Here is a 19,881-nt window from a genome sequence, read left to right as displayed (position 1 = left end):
GGTGGATTATAGTTTTTGTTATTGGCAGTTTCACTCAATTTTTTTTTTGTTTTGTTTGCATTTGGACTTCTTTTAACAGAACGGTATTTGGTTTTATTTAACAACTTTACTGTTCAGAAAGCAGCAGGAAAATTTTGCTTAGGACCATCAAACAGTTGTAGTTTTTTGCTTTTTAGCAAATATGACTAATATCCAAGTGTGTGTAACTTTACTTTAGGTATAAAAGGTCATCAGTGTTAAGACTCACACAATTTTCAACTTCATTAGTGATAGGGATTAAAAACAAATGCCTACATAAATTTATCAAATCCAACTTGATAGTAGAATTAAACAAATATCGCATTTAATCGCAATAATAAGCAATGCAAGCTTGATATTGGACTCTCAGAAAATTGGTGCCCTTGCTGTATAACCTCGGGAAATTCAGCCAGGTTTTTTTTTTCTTTCCCCAGACTATATAGTCATCTGGGCTCTGGCAACTGCCTGAAAAACTGAAAAAAAGAAAATCAATAGTGCTACCCTTTTAATCAAGAGTGCTTGGAGCTTATGGCAGAATGCCACAAGAGAAAAGCAGCAATTGACTTTGGGTTTTTAAGCAGAAGGTGAAGCTTAGAACACAAGAGAACTGTTATCCAGCACTCACTTGGTGAATCAGAGACACAGAAGAACCAAACAAATTGTTAGAGGAAACTAATGCTCTGCTGCTGACAGCAGTTAAACACACAGTTGCCATATCCAGCAGATTATGGGCATTTTTATTCATTTGTTACATAATCCTCCCCTCCCCCTTATCTGACAAGTGATTAGTCAGTGAAGAGTTGTTTAACCAGGACAGATGGCTTTTTAATTGTACCTGATTGCCAAGAACAAGCTAGACAGTGGCTACTGTGTGAATTTATTGTTGTCTTCAAGAAGAAAACCTAGATCAGGAATCCAGATTGTTGTCTTACATGATCAAAACAATCAAACAGATGAGGTCGTCCACCTAATGATTCAATATGTTTTATTCTAGGGGGAAGAAATTGCTTACTGTATCATTTTGTTTGGAGTCATAGCATTTTTCAGCCATTTGTTTTGATTTTACTGCTTCTAACTTTACTGCTATGCTTCAATCTCCTCAGCAAAATCTCCATCAGGAGCTGTTTTTAGAAAAACCCACTGTTCTGCTAACCATTATCAGGTAGGCTATGTTTAGAACTAGTTGGTTGAACACAGTGGAGGATTTAGCCAATAAACTTACAAATACACAGCTGAAGTGTTGGTAGTGGGTAAAATACAGACAGGAGAATGCATCGGTTTTAGGGCCAAAAACCTGTGTGGAGCCAGAAAAATCTCACAGGAAAACAAAATAGCATTGAAAACAAAACAGGTAAGGAAATCCTGGACAGTTTAAACGATGAACAGCACTTTTGGGTTGCAAACACAAAGCTAACATGGAAGTGCAGATCTTGTTCAATGACCATTAGGGAGCGACTCCACTGGTTCCAAAAAGACTTCTGGTTGTAATAAACATCTGTTGGAGAAATCCTTGCTCCCATGCTCTGTGGCCTCCATGAAGACTTTCCTGATAAGTTTATGGGTTAAATAGCTAGTTTTAGCTCATTACCATGGACTGGATCTACCACGGATGCATAATGGATAAGGCTAAGTAACGGATTCTAGTTGGAATAGAATAGAATAGAATGCCTTTATTGTCACTATACAGTTGTACAATGAGATACAGAGCATCTCCCACTCAGTGTAAACATGCTGGGGAAGGGGGGGGGGGGGGGGGGGGGGGTACAGTTCTGCAGCACTATGTACATATGGACAGTATTAACATAGGGAAAAACATATATATATATAAAATGTACAATATACAAGATGTAAGTAATATGTAATAAATAGTGTTATGTATATACAGTTGAGTTATTGCACATAGAATTGGTATTGCACAGTGGTGGTCCATAGAGGAAGTGGGAAGTGGGGGGCTGTGTTATCTGTGCATGTGTGAGTTCAGGGTGGTTATCGCTTTGGGGAAGAAACTGTTTTTGAGTCTGTGGGGTTTTGTGTTGATGCACCTGTAGCGCTTCCCTGAGGGAAGCAGGCTGAACATGTTGAAACCAGGGTGGGAGCTGTCCTTGATAATGTTTGCTGCTCTGGTGAGGCAGCGGGAGGAATAAATGTCCATCAGGGAGGGGAGAGGGCAGCCGATGATCTTTTGTGCTGTCTCGACCACACTCTGAAGCCTCACTCTATCTGCTTTGGTGCAGCTGCCGTACCATACCGTGATGCAGTAGGTTAGCAGGCTCTCAATGGACGAGCGGTAGAAGGTCAGCAGCAGGTTGGAGTTCAGCTTGTACTTCCTGAGGACTCTCAGGAAGTGCAGCCGCTGTTGGGCCTTCTTGATGACCGCTGAGATGTTTCCTGTCCAGGAGATGTCAGCAGAGATGAGTACACCAAGGAAACGGAAAGTGTGGACCCTCTCCACACACTCCCCGTTGATGTAGAGGGGGGCCAAGTCGGTGCTGTGTCTCCTGAAGTCAACAACAAAAGTTTGTAGTTTGTAGTTGCACAACAAAATGAATATGGAACAGATCAGGACTGGAAACCATTTGGATGCAGTCATTTCCCAGTTCATTCGGCCCAGATCAGATACAGATCCGTTCATGTACAAGCTCATATGACCTGGATCCATTTTATATATTTTTATTTTTATAATTTAAATTTAAAAATGTAATTTTTTTATGACTTTGTAAATTATTATCCAGGATATGCTTATTGGCTAATGACTTGTCAGTCAGATCCATCCTTTGCTTTTCACATCCAATTCCAAACACCACACTGTTATATAATGTATGATAATGGCTCACATAATAAAACATATAAATAAAGAATTTCTTGCCTCTGTTTGAATAGGAATGTTGAGTTGTTAACATTATTATGGTAATACACATGTTGTTAAAGATATGATGGATAAAATAAACTTCCATCCACCCCAATCTCAATTCTATTCAAACTTTGTTCCCATATAGCAAACTCATTTTAAGAAATGCTAATTTGTATGTGCATCATAGAGGATAATTATGGGTTATAATCAAACCGCTTCCCAAAGAAACCTATGGTCACCTATCAAACAGCTCTTTTCTCTAAGCAATCACGCATTTCATTTTTAGTCATTATTATTTTTCCTTCCACTAAGCCCAATAGTGTGTCCAAATCACGTGACGTCCGCCTGCTTATTATTGCAATAACACTTTGTTTGCATAACAGTCACCCTTTTGTTCCTTATCATGGTAATTTCCGAGTGCACGGTTCACTACAGCTTTTAGGGGGCCGGCTCTGACGTCAGCCCGCCCTGCCGGACGGACACCAGCAGCACTACGCTGACTGGGTGCTGCTGACTATTAATATTCACCTTGTGAAACTATCCACAGTCAGTATATGCGGTCAGCGTTGTGCACAAAGACACGGCCACTCAGCGATACTTTTCCCAAACTGAAATCCCCTTCAGGGGAGGGAGAGAGAGAGAGAGAGAGAGAGAGAGAGAGAGAGACGGGGAGCGAGAGGGGACTGCAGAACACACAGGGTCTGGATGAATAACCATGGCAACAGCAGCAGCAGCAGGAGAAGCGATGATATAAACATTTACATCCGCGCATCCGTCCGCAAACAGCAATTCACTCCAGTAGAGGCTTGGACCAGAAACCCTCTGCGGATATCACTCCACATCAGCGCTAAGGTGAGGCTGTTTCATTCCTCATGTGACACCTTCCTCCTCTGCCTTTTGCTGGCTGGTTTGTTGTCTTCGGAACACGAGAGGATAGAGGGAAGCTCAGCTGTCATACATTACAACAGAGAAAGCTGCTTTCTGTAGTACACTGCTGCTCGGCGCCAGAGCTGCAAGGCTGACGGATTTGCTTAAAACACGGAGGCTAACGGGTTAAATTCATAGTCCATATGCGTTTCCTCTGTATGGCAGCTGAGGGTCTCTGTCTGACCTATTGCATATATGTGGTCACCACTGAGGAAACAAAACATTTAAGCCCACTCTACAGTGATAAGCTGAAGAAGCAATGGGGAAAATACATGTAGCTTTCAAAATAAAAGCATTGATAATTGTCTTTAAGCAAGCCACATACTACAGTGTGGTTTAATTTTGATAACTGGCAACTGTGTTTGGTGCAGCACTGGATTTCTTTTGATAACAAAGGATTTTTGTCAAAGCTGTCCCCCTGTAGGCTCAAATAGTGTAACACAAACACAGCAGAGACTGAAACTCGTGTGCAAAAATGCTAAAACAGACATAACTGATGACATAAGGGCAAATAGTCTTCATTTAATAATGCTGCTCATGTACTAATGTGACAAATTCAGGGACTGGTGTAGCTGACTGATCTCAAAATGTCATTATAGAACATAACGCCGAGGTTAGAGTACTTTGAAACCAGTTAATCCAACACCGAGCATTCCATTTTAATGCCCATCTTCACACTTTTAGCTAGTTTTTTCTTTGGACAACGTGACCAGCACTCGGTTTCCATACAAGTGAACAGTGCTTCAGAGTTGTGAATACAAATAGTACGTCTGTTTACGGATTGCATGCAGCCCTCCAAACGCCAGCAGAAAAGCCTTTTGATCTTCAGAGAATCTAATTTGGCGATTGCAGCGATGCCAGTCACATCCTCTCAAAGTCATATTCTGATTCATTTAACTCCTTAACTCGGCCCACTCCTCTCTCTTGTTCTCTTTCGTTTTTATCCTTTTTTTTTTTTGCAGGGATTTGGCGTAATATTGTAATTTAACAACAGAGAGCATAATACAGCATCATGGAGGGGTTTTAGCAAATGCTAGATTATGCCATCACATGATTGCTGGGCTGGCTCAGTGGATTTCTGTAAAGTGCCACTCCAGATAACCAATTTGCAGATAGCTTTCTCTCGAAATTAGAGATGGTGAAAATGATGGATTTGCTACAGCAACTGTGATTTGATACTTGCTTATAAGAAGGTGCTGTAACCTAACGGCCCTTTGTCACATATTTGGTGACAGCTTTTTGTTGTTGTGTGCTGGAGAGGGATGTGGATGTTAATCAGTGGAATAATGTCTGAGATTAATTTCCGGTTCTTTGAGCTATGTGCACATACAGCAGCTCATGGCAAACAATGGCTCTCTGTCTTACAGTGACATTTATGCCTGCTAAGCCTGCAAAAATGTGCTTATTTCACACGCAGACACTGTGAACGTGTTGCTTTTTCATCCGTTCTCAAATTGACACTGGAGATGTCATCGGTGGTCCCAGCTGAGCTGACGCCAACAGGAGCTGCAGCAAAGGAAAGAGGGCAGCTTAAGGACAACAAAGAGTTTTTAGGTTTTCCTTAAGGTGGTAGAATTAGCCAAGTTGCAAACTCTAGACCTCCAAGAATGCCAGAGTGTGTGGTGTGTTTGTGGCCTGCATTAAATAATAATAAGACAGCAGATGGGTGTTTTGCAACGATTAGTGTTTAATGATTTGCTTCTAGTAAGAAAGAGATAATTCACAAAATTGCACAAGCAGAAAATTCCAAGTGTAGTTTGGCTACAGGTTATGTAGAGATGTCTGGGAGCTGTGCTCGAACACAGTTAATTCAACAGTGTATTAAGGACATTGTATGAATGCAGGAATGTGTTTTTTACTTGTTATGTTAGTTGACATTGACCTGTTAATCATTCAGGCATAAAAGAGGCCTCCTAACTCAAAGGGTAAGCCAGGGTTGTGTCTACACATAACACACCTCTTAGCAAAGAACCAAATGTAAATTGTACCTTTAGGCACTTTGTCACTTTGTCACAGCATGTTGCAAAAACTCAACATCTGTTCAATTTCTTTTGTCGAATCTACAAAACAAACAGACAAAAAAACCTGTTTAGTATTTGTGCACCAGCACACCGATTCCCAAACATGTATTATCTAAAAATTGGGCTTATAGCAGCATCGTGTGCAATGGGTTTATAAAAAAATTGAGGAAATTGAACAAATGGAAGAAAAAAGAAAGCTGTGAGTTCTATTTTCTGCAAAGAGTTATGCAAATCGAGCAGTTAATAAAATAAAACTCTGTTGTTGTACTATTTTCGGGTCTTTACCTTACAATATAAAGCGCCTTAAGGTGACTGTTGTTGGGATTTGGCGCTATATTAATAATACTGAACTGCATTGGAATTTTCTCTCATCCTTAAATGCCAGCATTTCAAGTTCAGTCCCACAGGCATCTACATTCAACTTATTCACTAATTTATTAATGCTGACGTAAAGGTACAGAGAATGCTTTAAAACAGGGGCGTCAAACTCAAATACACAGTGGGCCAAAATTCAAAACTGGAACAAAGTCGCGGGCTAACATTAATATTTATTGAAAAATCTTCCTCCAGATATAAGAATGAATCTTTTGTTATGGACTCAAACAAGTTTTGCTGAAAAACTGAATATGGAACAAGCAAAGCTTAATACTAAACAATATATATATTACCTGTATAATACCAGTAGGCCAGCTCTAATAGTAATTTGGTATGGCTTCGCCAAATTTGGCCCGCGGGCCAGAGTTTGACACCTATGCTTTAAAAGGTCCGATGCTGCAGTTTAGCTGGTGGGGCGTTTCATCAACCAAGATCATTGTTGTCATCGTCATGAAAAGAAACACAGTGTGTCTCTCTTAGATGACTGACAGCTGTATGCCTCTGGAGCTGTCAGCGTGGGTGCTTTGGTGTGTGCCTCGCTGATTTGATTAACGTATTGATGAATTTTCAACACAGGCTGATAATCAGTGCATGCGTCTGGGTGCTCTTGTCATGTACTGTAGGCTGCTGATTGTTTCACTGGGAAATAAAAACATATTACAGTAAGTCCCCGGCCTGTGAGCTTCCATTTTATCAAGTACACAGTGTTCATTCGACTTACTGCCTACCTAACACATTGTCGGAGAAGTGAGCTGCTCCTTCTTATTATGTATGTTGGAGACAGCCGATAACAGATAAGTATAACGGTGGCCTGCACAACAGTTCAGTGAATTAAGGAAGCAACAAAGCAGCTTTAGCTATATCTTAAGCAGCGCAAAAAGAAACATATTTCAGCATCTCACTGTCTCCCATCAAATGACCTATAACTGTTCTTACAAGCAGCATGCCGAGTCAGCACAAAGAGAAAGCGTCTCTGTCGTTACTTGTCTCCTTAGGCCATTTGCGGCAGTGGGCAGCTGATGTACTACATTAGTGAAGGATACTGTGTGTCTCAGGACTGTACTCATTTGCTTTTATGGTCTTCAGCTTTAATGTGGGCACTGGATTTTACTTTCTTTCTCCACTGTTGGCAGGAATCTTCTAATCCATCTTATCAGCATTAGAAGAGAGCGTTTTTCTGCCAACTGTCAGGACACCTTAGATTCACCCTATTTGGTCAAATAAAGTGTTAAGAGAGGACACTGGGAATTAATTTCTCTGCTTAGATGAAGGGACAAGTCAGACTTTTTTCTCTAACATTTCTTTCTTTTTTAAAAGCTGTAACATCTTCTTAAAAGAATCTTGAAAAAATTCTGAAATAAAAGAAGCCTTTTTGTCCCAGCCCAGACACATTTATGCAAATGGTACAATAACTGACTCAGAAACTCACCATTAGATGCTAATTGGATAACGGCTTACTAACTTTTCCCCAATGAGGATATTCCAGATAATCTTTCTTCCTTACTCGTAGAATGACCATCATTTTCAGGGAAATGTTTATTAAGGTGACACCTAAAGTGACCTGAAGGCGGGTGATTTCATGTAGCCTTCTATACCACCAGAAGTCTTTTTGCTTAGAGGAAGATTGCTCCCGGCTAAGCTAGCTTGGCACCTCCAAGTTAGCTTGGCCTGGACGCTCTTATACCGTCTGTGCTTTTGTCTGACTCATGCATATAGTTTAGCTGTTAATGAAATACTATGTGTGTAGTCAAGGACTCCTTTTACATAATCCTCAATTTAAAACAAATTAGATAAAAATAGAAAAAACAGTTGATATACCTGTAGTTTAGCTATTAGCACATCGTGTAAGTATTTTAAAGTGCATTCGTTTTAAAACAAGTGTCTTGAAGCTTTAAAAAAATGTACCCCAAAGGCCCCTTTTTTAAACTAACTCAACCATTCACACCTATGGGCCATACTGAATCACCAATTAGCCTAACTGCAAACACACCCATCACCTTCTTGCTGTGAGGCAACAGTGCTAACCTCACGCTATATCGATATAAATACACTGAATACTAAGACAGGGACAGTTGTATTTTTTCCCCCCATTTTCCTTATTGCAAATTCAAATGATATACGCTCTGAGTGTCTGAGCTCTGATGAAATGAAACGTCACTGTGTACGTCTTACTTTATAGTAATATTGCTTTTATAGTTTTTACAGTGCTTACAGGAAGACTCACCCAATACCACACACATGGTGGTGTTATATTTCAAAGTGTTTAATTATGGGTTTCTTAATATGCTTGACTGTAAACACAGTCAGTGTTTGAGCACCTTTCGATTGATGGCAGCTCAAACTTGCCGTGTTTCAGCTCTCATAGCACTTTATAGCCTGTGTACTACGAGGTTGGTATCTAATGTTTGTAGTAAATTGGATGGTTCATGTTCTGAGCTTTAATTACAAGTGACAGGTAGTACTTTTAATATGGTATGAATGAACGGAGAGTCAGCAAGTCTAGTATGTACAGTACTGATCAGAAGTTATTTTGGACACATGGGTTTATAATTGTGATTTATTTAAGCAGGACTCAATGACTTGAAGCATACCTATTAGATCCTACCAATAAGAGATCCCAATAGATACCTAAGTCAAGAGACAATGGAAATTCAATATTAGTTTATATAACTGTATAATAGTAAGGCTTCTGGAGAAAGATAATGGGTTTCTGTGTTGTGTATCCAAAGGATGGATTCAAAAAAATTGTGCTACAGTAAACAAAACTGTGATAATCACCCTTTCTTTTGAATAAATGGGCACCACAGCGATACACTACGTTAAACTATAAGTATTAAATGTTATTGTTATGTCAAACATAATAAGGAGACTCTTCTTCTTTGTGTTTTAAAATATTGGGCATACAAAAGTGATGTTTAAAAATGAAAAACATCTGTGTTATAAAAGTTATTATTATTCAAATGTACTATAAAGGTAATGTGACAATGCTACTGCTGCCAATAAACTGATGTTTTCTACAATAGAACCTGGCTCACAGCTTTTCTTTTTAAGGTAGATAGAAGACAGAGAACATACAGCTGCACGCATTCATTTTTTACTGTGACATAATTCAATCACAGGGGTGGTTGTCATATGTGCAACATTAACCTGACCACTGGTAATGAGAACTATATTCAGACCAGGGTCTCTATCTTTGTCTGCTATCCACACTGCAGTGGACTGAATGAGTCATGCAGTATCACTTCCATGGGAGCTAGTTTTAGAAATGTCATCATTTGTCTTACCTCTCAGTGTGGATTTGGTGTTATTTTGGCTCATTGGTCTTATACATCATATTGATTGGTTGTTTTCTTTTTTGACAGGTGATGAGTGGGATCATATCATGTCTGAAGTACAGGGAACAGTGGAGTTTTCTCTAGAGTTGCACAAGTTTCACAATGTGGATCTCTTTCAAAGGGGGTAAGAATTTTTCTTATATATATTTAATAGTATTTAAAAAGTGCACATATCCTGAATCATTTAATTTACTGGAAAATTTCTATTTCTATTTCTGCTGCTAGTTAAATACTCTGCTGGTTAAATGCAACCATTGTTAGCTAATATCAAAATCTCTGTTTGTTTCATCATAGAACAATAACAATGCTATTTTTTGACACAGAGCTTGTGTACGCAACTAATTAAAATTAGTTCAAACATTAGTTCAATTTGTTAGCACAATCTAAAGCTTTTGATGTGGCTAAAGTCCAAAAGCTATATCAAAACTGGCGCTAACTAGCTAGAGTGTTGTAGCTGCTAATTCTGCTATTGCTAGCCGATGCACAGGCCTAAGAAGAAATGTTTGCAGTAAAGTGTTGCAAAATGTCACATGCAGAGCACTGACAGTGCTGTTTGGAACAGTGTTCAAGAGAGGCAAATGAAAATGAAGCAGTGAGGCCCCCAGCAGACTGCCTGTAATGCAAAGTCGTCTTCCTATTATTATATAATGTAGTATTATTAATGAAAAAGACAGATGTTACATCCAGTGCTTTACAAATAGGGAGTTTAAAAGGTTTTGTTAATGATAGAGGTAGTTCTTCTTTCTTGTTGCAGTTTTTATGATATTCCCAGACTAAAAAAGGGCCCTGTGTAGCCTGCTCTGTCTGCAGATTAAAACATGTCATTTGGCTCAGTGAAACACCAGCTTTATCAAAATGATTTTCCCTCTCCAAATGTGATGGGCTAAAGCTTTATCACGATAATCCCTTCAGTTGAGTGCACTAATATGTTTGTTTTTACTTGATGCCACGTTGCTCTGTGATATCAGAAGAGATCCGTTGTGAGCACGAAACAAAATCTGACCCCAGTGTAAAGATAAAGCCCTATGGACAGAGAATAGTTTAGTTACCAACATCTACACATCTTCCCACACTGAAATGTGCTTTCTTAAGTCAATACTAATCCCTGTGCTAGACTAGTGGGCCACACAGCTGTCCACTGATTGCATTAGGAATACTGATTAAATCTGCATTTGATTTGCAAAGGATAAAATGGCGATAAGCAGCATTTACATTTTATACTGTAATAGGAAAAGTAAGTTTTAAAAACACAGGTGCATTTTCTTATTCAGTATTCTGTCCTTTCTGCAATTTAGCCTTTTAATAAAAACAATTCAGCTTGTTGAAAACTATTCATGGAACACTGCTATTTATACATCTCTGCCATAGCACATGAGTAAGAAGTGATCACTAAATTGACCTATTTTCTTTCCAAAAAAACACCTTTTTGATTTTCTTTATTGTGACATCTTCTCTATCGAGCGCTGTCATTAACACACTGATGACATAATCAAGTTCACAGCCATGCTTTGGTCTCAGCTTGCTAATGATGTGAAGGTTTTACCCAAATCTGCTTTGGGTCACAATGATTCAATGTAAATGATACATTTTTAACACAAAAAGACTGTTTATCATTTCAAATGAACCCTATTTGAGATATTTTCCAATACTTTTACCTAATTAATAACCCTCTGTCAATAATTCTTTAATAGTATAAGAATATTTGTGCAATCGATGGGCGACTTTGTGTAGCTTTAATGTTATTTTCTCATTAAGTTAATGGAAAGCACGTTAGAATCTGAAAACAAAGACTCTAATCAGTTTCAATAAACAGGATTACTGCAATACGTTGGTTTAAACAAGAGCTGCAAAGTTAGCCAAATTAGCCAAAGCTTTCTGTATTAGGCTCCAGGTGAATTTCACAATGCCAAAACTGCACATACCTTAAATCAGTTTCCCTGGATCTTCTTGTTAATAAAAAAATGTAGTTACAAAGATCTGTAACTGCATTTTTCAGTTGCTGAAATTTCAGCAAGTCAAACTATAAGTGGCAAATATCTTAAATGAGTTTATCACATTAATATAAATACATGGTACAATGCACAGTTATGTTCCAGAAATGGTTTGGCTAACACATACATTACCTCCAAACCATGTATTTAATTGTTTTAATCGTTAATTGTCCTAGCAACGTCTGCTCCAAGTGTTTAACTACAAAACAAGTGGGCCTGGTGAACACAGTAAAATGAACAGACAATTTTATGCAATTTTTAAGTACCATTTTCTTGTCACTTCCACTATACTAACATGCAAACTGAATGTTAATTAGCCAGATATTAGCGTGGGCAGCATGATGGCGTGGTGTTTAGCACTGTTGCCTCATAGAAGAAGGGCCTGAGTTTGATTCCACCAAGTGTCCAGGGCCTTTCTGTGTGGAGTTTGTATGGATGGTTAGGAAGAGGCTAGAAAATATGATATTTAACATCTTTTGAATTTAAGTGGCTTTAGTTGAAGAATAGTTTTACAAACAACTGCAAAGTTAAATGAAAGATGGGCTTAAGAACATTTCTGTCAAGAAAATATTTTGTGGGAATGGGAATTGAAAGCCAATACTAAGGATATAAAAAACTAAAACCTTTATTAAGGTCAAAGAGCACCAACGAGACAAAAATACAGACAAAGTACAAGGAATGCATGTCTGAAACAATAAAACAGGAAATAACTAAACAGGGAAACACCTCACACAGAGACAGGACTTGACACAGGAGAGAAAGCCAAGGGTCTTATGGAGAAACTGTTATCAAAGCTAGAAACTAAAAGGAAACTAAGGGCACAGAATATATACCTATAAAGTTATAAGTATAGGTATATACTATATATATACCTATAATAATAATAATAATAATACATTTTATTTGAGGGCGCCTTTCAGAAACCCAAGGTCACTTTACAAAAAACACAATTAATAAAAGGAACAATAGTCATAAAATACATAAAATAAGTTAAAATTACAAAACAGAGCGTGACAACAGATAAAATCAGCATTAAAGCGAATAAGCCAGTTTAAACAGATGTGTTTTGAGTTGTGTCTTAAATACGGAGAGGGAGTCAATATTTCTTAGTGCAGGAGGAAGAGAGTTCCAGAGCCGAGGAGCAGAGCGACTGAAAGCTCTGTTCCCCATAGTGATAAGGTGTGAGGACGGAACAGTAAGATGAATAGCAGATGATGATCTGAGAGGGCGGGAAACAGTAGTGATATGGAGCAGGTCACACAAATATGAAGGAGCAGATTTATGGATACACTTGTATGCAAGAAGTAAGATTTTAAAATTTATCCTGGCTTCTATGGGCAACCAGTGAAGCTGCTGAAGAACTGGGGTAATATGAGCACTTAACGGAGTGCAAGTTATGACCCGAGCTGCAGAATTTTGAAGAAGTTGGAGTTTATGAAGGGACCTTTTAGAGAGACCAAATAGGAGGGAATTACAGTAATCAATACGGGATGTAATAAGACTATGGACAAGGATGGCAGCAGCATGGGGAGTAAGGAAGGGACGGAGTCGGTGAATATTACGTAAATGGAAGTAAGCAGACCGTGTTATGTAATTAATGTGAGACTGGAATGAAAGAGTATTATCAAGTATGACACCCAAACTCTTAACCTGAGGGGAGGGAAGGGTGGGAGAATTTTCAACGTTAATGGAAAAGCTGTGGGATTTGGTTAAGATAGATGGTGTACCAACAAGTAAAACTTCAGTTTTATTACTGTTAAGTTTGAGGAAATTGGAGGAGAACCAGGATCTAATCTCAATAAGACAGTCTGAGAGGGAGGTAGGTGGGAGGGATGAATTGGGTTTAGAAGAAAGGTAGAGCTGGGTGTCATCGGCATAACAGTGAAAATTTATATTATATTTTCGGAATATATAACCAAGAGGAAGCATATAAATAATGAATAAAAGAGGCCCCAATACTGAACCCTGGGGCACACCAGCAGAAACAGGATAGAGAGCTGAAGAATGGGATTTAAGTTGGATAAACTGAGTGCGGTCTGAGAGATAGGAGGTAAACCAGGTAAGTGGGGTATGACTAATACCAATGGAAGCTAACCGGTTCAGGAGAATATTGTGAGAAATGGTATCAAACGCTGCACTAAGATCAAGAAGGATGAGAATGGTATAGGTATATATATACTATATATACCTATACATAGTATATATATACCTATACTATGACTGAGACAGAGAAACTCTTGAATCAAAAGAAACAAACCCTGAGAAACAATTCAACTGTAATACCAATAAAGTGGATCTAAAGCACTGGATAAATAATACTAAGGAAATGGATAAAGATAAAAAATAAAAATAAAACCAATAAACATACAAAGAGTACAAACAGAGACAGTAAATCGAAAGTAATTTAAAATAAACATACAAAAAATTGTTAAAACCTAAAGTTGTGTTGATACCTTTCACCTACTCACAGACTGCAGAGGGTGAAGTTAAGCAGTGCTGCTTCGTTAAGCGTGACTGTTTTTATCCACCACCTCAGGTTCTACCAGATACGAGCAGGGCTGAAGGTCTCACCTCGAGTGCCCCACAGGGTCATAGCAACAACACAAGACAATGCAGGTAAGACAGACGATGTTTACTTCCTCACACTCTGAGAAACACACACATCAACTTTACCACTCGTTCTGGTGTGTGGAGGAACTCTTAATTTGCTGTGTTGTGTTCAGTAATCTGTTTGTGTAGTTTTGTTAAATAGATGGTGGAGCACATGTCTGAATACTTTAGTTTGACACTGGGTACTAGACCATGGTTATTGTTTTTTTGCCTCATGTTTGGCCATTTTACTGGTGCTTTTTCATGGTCAATTTCCGTCACATTTTAATTCCTTCATTGTCCCTTTCTGGCCATTTAGTGTCTCTCAGCAGTTAGTTGGCATCACCCTTTAGTCGTTGTGCTTTCATATATAGTGTTGTTCTCTGTGTGTCGTTTGTGACTACAAAGGTTGTTCTGTGTTGCTTCACCATTGTTCTCTTTTTGAATATTTTTACAACCATGTTTGGCTGTTTTGTGGTCATTTCTGATCGATCTTTTCATACAGTTTTGGATCTTTTTAAACTTGTTTGAATGACTTTCTAACAGTTAAAGGTAAATTGCATTGAGAAACAGCACACAGACTCCAAATTTACCTGCATTAATAAATTACCAGACATGATAAAATTAGACCAAATAAACCTTTGAGTTAACACACTTTGTTTTTTGAAAAAGATTGAATATTGAATATAGTTAATATTTCATGAAAAATATTAGCTAAATAAGATTCTGTACACTGCAGTCATTTCTACATGGCCTGGCTGTGAACACCTGTAGTATTGTAGTACCAGAGTCTTTTAAGCTCAATTAAAACTCTTCAAATAAACAAAGAGTTTAAGTGAAGGTTTAGAACGCATCATAGCAAAAAACAGCACTAGTGAAGGTTACTAATGATCTCAGTAATGGTCTCAGATTTGAGTCAATTTGTAAAAAACACTTTACTTCAGCATCTGTCTGATAGATTCTAATTTGTCCCGGTAAACAAAGAGTTTTCCTCGCACACAAAATAAGTCATAAAAATCTATCTCAGCCCCGCCCGCCGGGCAATCATATAGCCCGATGGGCGGGGCTGAGATAGATTTCGGTCGCCCGACCCGAGATATCGCTAGCCCCGGGCTAGAGATTTTGCGAGCCCTGCCCAGTGGTGACTAGTGAAACATGTAGCATTAGATTACATTTCAGTAACATGCAAGTAAGAAAAAGTAGATGTCACCCTTCAAATCAAGTCACTTAGATGTTTCTTGGTTTCACAATTCTTCTAAGATTTTCAAATCAGACATGTATAAATTGGATACAAAGGACAAGATTTGAACCTTGCAGGGATATAAGAGGTTAATCAAATCTCTAAACTAGTCTTCATTCATCTGCACATCTGTCTATGAGTGATCCTGAAAGAATAATTGATGCAGTTGTTCTAAACTTCTAAGCTGGAACATTCAAATTCTTCGTCCTCAAAGCACTCTGAAAAGCCTCTAAGTGACCCCAAATGCTGCAGCATGAATGATAGAAGGGACTAGAAGGAAAGCTAATATTTCTCACATACCTCTTTATTTGCTCCTGTTAAATCCAGAATTGAGCTTAAATGTATTCTTCTAGCATATAATTCAAGTTTCCAAAAGTAGAATGGGAGGTCCCTGTGAAGCTAGCTCCCAGTTTGGGTTCAGAAGACAGACGCCTTCTCTACTTTTATGATTAGGTCTCCAATTTTCCTGTTTAAAGCTTACTGTTGAGGCTGGTTCTGGAAATCCTGAACCATTAAGCTGCTGTAGGCTTCGTATGATGCATCGACTACTGTCACTCACGTACTTTGACTCCCCTTGCATTTATATGCTGCTATTGCATGCCCTCCTTTTTCTCTTCTTTTGCCCCTTACTCTCTAGTCAGCTGAAGACCCCTGAGCCTGCCTGATGTCTCTTCCTATTAAAAGCAGTTTTTCTCCCTACCATTAGGGACTGTCTCAACATGTGGTCCTCTATCTTTACCTAAGAATTTAAACCACCTTAAATTGGCACCATATTAAAAAATTGAATATAAAATTTTGATGTCTATATTTAAAAAAGTATCAATTAAAGATGTGACTTGTGTAAAACAACCAACAATTTGACTGCTGAGTACTCAGATTTGTCTCCAAATGCACTGTAATTTCTCACTGCTATTGTGGATAAAAGACAGAAATTTACAAAAGGTTACAGTAAACAGTAAGTAGTCCCACCACTGTGCCAGCTATCCAGGATCTGTAGAGAGTGAGAGCGCTGTCTGGGAATTTTATGGCCCTGTCTTACCGATGTGATTTAGGATTTAAAAACTGAGTGATTCATCCTGCAGAATATCTGGCATCTAAAATAGCTTTGAAACATTTCAAACAATAACTCTTAAACGTTTAATAAAATTTTATTGGATTTCCAGTTATTGAGGGAAAGTCTTTAGTCTTGGCTGAAAAGGGCAAAGCCGGCTTAAAGCTGCACTGTGCTGCATAATAGAAAAACTCATCTTATGGAGAATGTCCATGTATTGAAAAAGCTCTTTAAATTTCTAAAATACATTTGTTTCCTACTTAATTAGAAAAAAAAGTGTAAACAATCACCAAAAAATACACTGTAGTGAAAGTTTTGTGAACATTGAATGCTTCATTCCTATACAAATATACAATTACTTTCAGGTTCCTCAAAGATCATGAAATATTCTTCTTCTGTTGCGTCCATATTTGTATTCATAGGTTGTGACTGAAGGCTTCCAAACCTACCTAACTGTCAAAATGTGGATCTGTGGCGTTGCAGAAAGCTGTTTCACTGCCAATCCTGATTCTCAATATTGGCTATTTTTAGCCTATCATGACTGGAGCAGTGTGTGTATGTGTGCGTGTGTGTGTACACCAGCTGTACTTGTGACAGTGCAGCCTACTGTTTTCACTAGGATGTTTTAGATTGTGAGGGCATTTTGGTCTTTTGGAGCAGGATATTAGTCTCAGGCATGTAGCTGTTGTCAGTGTTCTCACTGCTATAGAGGACAGCACCACCAGCAACACCAAACCGTCCATGCGTGCGTGATTGTAAAGATGATGTGTGAGTGTTTTCACCTAAAACACAGTGACAGGAGGCACGGGGTTTTTGATTAAGAAGAATTTCTTGCTCCCTCATTACTGCTGGTTCCAAGTAGCCACTATAATGTCAAGTTGAATAGAAATGAAGAATAGCGGTTTGTCTATTTTTAGGGCTGCTGAATCCTGGAGGATCAGCTTTTTTACATGTTGTAAAGAAAGAGGTAGATCATTTTCCAGACAGGGGAGGCTTCAGTTTTGTTACTTTAGCTCAGATTAGCTGACACAAATATATTTAATAATGTAACTCATTTTTAGAGGTGCCTAATGGTGCTTACTATTCAGTATTTTCACCTAAAAGCTGCTTAAGTATTGACAGTTTGTGTCTTGACAGAATGCTACCTGTTTACACAACTGTAGGCCCACACATTATCCCAAACTACAGGTGACTGTAGATGCTTGAGCTCATGATTTGTTTTAAACATGTAACTTTCCTCAAATTCACAAATTGCGTTTTTTATAAAATACTTCTTCATATACAGTAAGGAAAACTCCAGCATGCTAAGCTAGTCTAGTCTAAGCTAGTCTAAGGTCGCGCCATAGCATTTCAGTCAGGCTGATGTCTAGACTTTCACATTTGTGTTTGGTTTCATTATCTTGTTTCATAACCTAATTCGGGCCAAGCTTTAGTTGTCAGACAGATGGCGTCTCGTTGACTCTAGAATACTTTGATATATGCTCATGTTTGTGAGTTCATGGTTGACTCAAGGTTTCCAGATCCCGTGGCTGCAAAACAAGTTAAAATAATTATCCCTCCACCATCATGCTTGACAGCTGGCATGGGCTGTTTTGTTGATATACTGTGTTTAATGCAGCTTTGCAAAACCTAAGCCATTCAGTCCTGTTTTGTTTTTTAGAGAGAAGAGACTTTCTCTGGGCAATATTCTTTTATATAAGCAATATTTTATATATTTGTACTATCATGAGCTTTAACGTCTGACACTAACTGAGCTCTGTGGAGTCTGGAATGCAGCTCTTAGGTTTTTTGCAGTTTCTCTGAGAATTTTATGGTCTGATCTTGGGGTGTATTTGCTGGGTCATCTGCTCCGTGAACAATTTTTCCATTGTGTTAATGCTCACCTGAACGCTACAGAGCAGCAAACGGCCAAAACCTTTGCTTTAATAGTTGGCGTGACACTTTCTGATGATCAAATAATCAAATACATTTGATTAGCACTTGATATAGATTGGTATAGTGCATTTTTGATGCACTAATATCTAAGCTGCTGACTACACTGCAATGTTTCACCAGCCATTAGCATATGTAGACAGCAAGAAACACTGCAGCTACGTATATTACAGTGAAGATCTTGCATGCATATTGTAATTGGAAGGCTGCGGCCCTCCCCTCTCCTCTGCAGCTCTTTCCACAAGGTCATGCACTGAGCCTGCATACCTCACAGACTGAATCATAAACATAAAGCTGCCATTCTGGCCACAGATAGAACAATTACATTCATCATACAATTCCCTTACTGTGTCCTCTTTGAAAGCGTGTGCTTGACATTTCAATTGTCTGTGCCCTTCAGAAAAAAAATGAATTACTTGTGAAGGATCGTGCCACACACTCAGCTGAAGGATTTAGTGATTCATGCGCAGTAAGATTAGGATTTTCAAGTCAGAATGTTAACTGGGAGAACTGGAGTGTTGTTTACGGTGCACCGGCTAAGATGCCCTTTCTTATTAATATCATGAGGAGCAAATCTGTGTGGCGAGTTCTGTGTGCTTTACTGATAGGCAGAACACGAACACACACACACACACACACACACACACACACACACACACACACACACACACACACACACACACACAGCAGATGCAGAGCAGAGGCTGTAAGCTGATTATTTCCAGCACAGAAGCACTGTGGCTAAAGCTGAAGGGCGTTTCAGCAGGTTTTAATGTGCAGGATGTGTTAACAGTCCAGTACCTGTGAGAAGCACAGTACACCAGAAGAGTGTCAGAACCGAGTGATTTCTGATGGCATGTGAATATGTAGTTAGTTTGATGATGCTAGGTAATTTTGTGTCAGGTAGGTTTAGCTTCTTACAAATTTCTGGACGACTAGTCCAGAAAAAAGACAAAGAAACTGGTCAAAACTGGGAGTAAAAAACCAAGATGTTTATGGCACGGTGGAACAGTGGTCAACACTGCTGCTTACAGCTACCAGATTCTGTCAATGAACATGTGGGTCAGCTTGAGCCTTCCTGTTGACATGTTTTGAACTGCCTGTGTGAGTTTTAAAGGCTCCTTCAGTTAACATGTGCCACCCTCTCATCGATATTGATTCAATCAAAAATATTATCATTTTACTTTCAAATAAGAACACTTTCATTTTGAGATGTTGTCGGCCTGAGTAAAAAAAATACCTTGGGATTGATGATGCTTAATATTTCCTTAAGAATAGGCATCCATCCATTCACTACAGCCTATCCTTTTCAGGGTCGTGGGGGCGGGCGCTGGAGCCTATCCCAGCTGTCATAGGGTCGCCAGTCTGTCGCAGGGCTAACATATAGACATAGACAATATTTACATTTAAAATAAGTAATCAGAAGTGTTATTATAGTAGATTATGATATTACTATTTTTTTATCAATTAGCGTTAGATACCAGCAAAATTACAGTTTAATATATTTATATTGTAAGTCTTAAATTATATGTATGTATATATATATATATA

At 38.6% G+C, this 19,881-nt stretch overlaps 1 protein-coding gene across 6 annotated transcripts in view; it reads left to right on the top strand.

Annotated features, from left to right (window-relative positions):
- Positions 1 to 3,347: 3,347 nt before the first annotated feature.
- The window catches only part of fam135b (family with sequence similarity 135 member B), a 55,679-nt gene continuing 39,145 nt past the window's right edge, over positions 3,348 to 19,881 (top strand). For 2 of the 6 annotated variants that reach the window (XM_082520700.1, XM_082520705.1), the window contains exons 1-2: positions 9,364 to 9,651; positions 14,055 to 14,134. In XM_082520700.1, coding sequence (XP_082376826.1) covers positions 9,416 to 9,651; positions 14,055 to 14,134 — 316 coding nt within the window. In that variant the 5' untranslated portion in view covers positions 9,364 to 9,415. The other 4 variants (XM_082520701.1, XM_082520702.1, XM_082520704.1 and 1 more) reach the window with 4 other exon arrangements.

The sequence above is a fragment of the Aulonocara stuartgranti genome (genome assembly GCF_965226115.1).
Source record: "Aulonocara stuartgranti genome assembly, chromosome: 22".
NCBI classification, from domain to species: domain Eukaryota; kingdom Metazoa; phylum Chordata; class Actinopteri; order Cichliformes; family Cichlidae; genus Aulonocara; species Aulonocara stuartgranti.
The sequence above is the reverse complement of the archived record's forward strand: the minus strand, read 5'-3'. Positions and strand labels throughout refer to the sequence as shown.